The sequence below is a fragment of the Echinops telfairi genome, unplaced genomic scaffold, assembly GCF_000313985.2.
Source record: "Echinops telfairi isolate 266 unplaced genomic scaffold, ASM31398v2 ScPeMD7_7467;HRSCAF=8505_1, whole genome shotgun sequence".
NCBI classification, from domain to species: domain Eukaryota; kingdom Metazoa; phylum Chordata; class Mammalia; order Afrosoricida; family Tenrecidae; genus Echinops; species Echinops telfairi.
Window position 1 is genome coordinate 43,265,990 of NW_022111368.1, and position 2,289 is coordinate 43,268,278.

The 2,289-nt window shown below is 55.5% G+C and overlaps 1 protein-coding gene across 3 annotated transcripts in view; it reads left to right on the top strand.

The window, feature by feature from the left end:
• Window positions 1–1,935, top strand: part of THNSL2 (threonine synthase like 2) — a 22,375-nt gene extending 20,440 nt beyond the window's left edge. For 2 of the 3 annotated variants that reach the window (XM_045283903.1, XM_045283904.1), the window contains exons 7-8: window positions 610–761; window positions 1,282–1,935. In XM_045283903.1, coding sequence (XP_045139838.1) covers window positions 610–761; window positions 1,282–1,507 — 378 coding nt within the window. In that variant the 3' untranslated portion in view covers window positions 1,508–1,935. The remainder of the gene's footprint in view (window positions 1–609; window positions 762–1,281) is intronic. The other variant, XM_004707942.2, reaches the window with a different exon arrangement.
• Window positions 1,936–2,289: the final 354 nt, after the last annotated feature.

Genomic DNA, 2,289 nt, shown 5'->3' on the forward strand with positions numbered 1-2,289 from the left:
TACAGGGATTTTGATTGGGTGTGTGTCACAGTTGAGTCTATACAGGGATTTTGATTGGGTGTGTGCCACAGTTGAGTCTATACAGGGATTTTGATACATCATAATCATGCAACACATTTTTAGAGAATGATTCCCCAAGGAAAACTGGGAAGTAGAGGCGCTTCCTAGAGAAGGTATGGTGGGAACTGGGAGGGAACGGGCAGTGAGGAATTCTCACATCCACCAGAAGGGGACACACCTGGGGGGGTGGGGGCTCTAAAATGCGTGAATACCTTTAACCTTCTTTGTTTTGTCAAGTTGTGGAATGAAACTATAAACGAATTTGCCAGTTCCCCAGGCAAATTCTAACTAAATTTATTCTCTGAACATGCAAACGTATTCTTCCCCCAGATAAGAGTAAATCCACCCCAAACTGACGTTTCTAGAGAGGTTCTAAGGCTTCACCAAGTTGAAGAGCCAGTCTTTCCTCCAGGCTGAAGCTGAGCCAAGCGGATCACACATTTCCATGCTGCCCGGGGTGTGCGTCTGTCTGACTGAGTCGTATATCGGGCGGTTTTATTATCCTCTTCTTTCCCTGGGCCCCACCCCATCGACCCTGGGCCCCATCAGCTTTCAGCGGCTGTGACGTCTGCGTGTGTGCCGGATGAGGCCATCACTCGGACCATGGCCCGCTGTTGGGAGCAGAACCGGTACCTGCTGTGCCCGCACTCGGCTGTGGCCGTGACTTACCATTACCACCAGATGGACAGAAGGCAGCCCAGGTACTGCGAGTGGGGCATGGGTCACAGGGGGCCTCTGGCTTTTAGGGATGCTTCTCCTCCCCTAGCAGGAGAGGCAGCCATGTAAGGAGAGGTCCGTGTGGAACTGTGTCCCGGGGATCCTGCGCCCAGCAGAGGGGGCCTGGTGGATACCGCAGGGGTCCACTGTGAGAGGTGGCGGCTAGGCTGGGTCTCCAGCAGAGGGGTGTCCCCCAGAAGAGTGCCATGCCAGGAAGAATGATCCAAGGGGCAAGTCCCACCCGGCTGCGGAGTTGCCCCTGGCCCAGAGCCACCTTGCGAGCGTCAGACGAGAGCTGTGCTCCCTGGGATTCTCCATGGCTGGAGTTTCAGAAATAGATCTCCGGCCCCTTCTCTGAGGGGCCACTGGGTGGACTTGAAGCCCCACCCTTTCAGTTACACCTGAGCAGTGTTAAATACGTCTCTCCCCTCCCTGCTCCTCTACCCCCCAACCCTACCCCTGCTCCTCCTTCCCCTCTCTCCTCCACCTCCCACACCCACCCAGCAGTAATCCCTGGTGCTGCCTGGCCCCCGCCTCTGCAGCCAAGTTCCCAGAAGCTGTCCTGGCAGCCGGGCTGACCCTGGAGACCCCCGCGGAGATCCGAGCCCTGGAGAGCAAGGAGACCCGCTGCGCACCCATGAGGAGAGGCGATGACTGGACACTGATCCTTCGGGGCGCCATTGAGGGGCTCAGTCAGCAGTGGAGGGGCCGTGCCCAGAGCTCAACCTAGCCGCGCTGGATGGGACTGGGGCCGCAGGGGGCTGCTCGTGCCCCTGCGCCCCAGTGAGCGTCCCGGGCCATGTGGGTTCTTTCCAGTGCTCAGCCAGACCCTGGCAATTTCCATACCCGGTGCCTGGTCCCCAGGGGTGTGTGTGTGGGATTCATGGAGGATGAAGATGAAGAGGCTGGTGCACAGTGCTCTGGGGGCTTAGAGCCCCACCCCCTACGGTCCAATCACAGCTCCGCTAGGTGCCCAGTGCTCATGCATTCACATGACGTATGTTCACCGAGTGTCAACGGTATCCCAGGCAGTGATCCGGAGGCCATGGCCTCTGAGGGAAATAGAACAGCAGCCCCTCCCTGGCGCTTAGCATTTAGCTTAGCCAACGGCCAGGAAGCAAATTGCTCACACAAATAAACATTGTCATTTAAACTTCATAGAAATGAGCCAGATTTCATTCTATGATGCTCACCTATGGACACAATCGCTGAAGACAAAGCGGGTGCATAAGCAAATGTGGTGAAGAAAGCTGATGGTGCTCAGCTATTGAAACATAGGGCGTCTGGGGTCTTAAAGACTTGAGGGTAAACCAGTGACCATCTAGCTCAGAAGCAACAGAGCCCACATGGGAGAAGCACACCAGCCTGCGTGATCATGAGGTGCCAAAATGATCAGTTATCACAGGCATCAAAGAACAAAAATTCATATCATTGTGTGCTCACCTCCCTGATATGATCGCTGAAGACAAATGGGTGCATAAGCAAATGTGGTGAAGAAAGCTGATGGTGCCC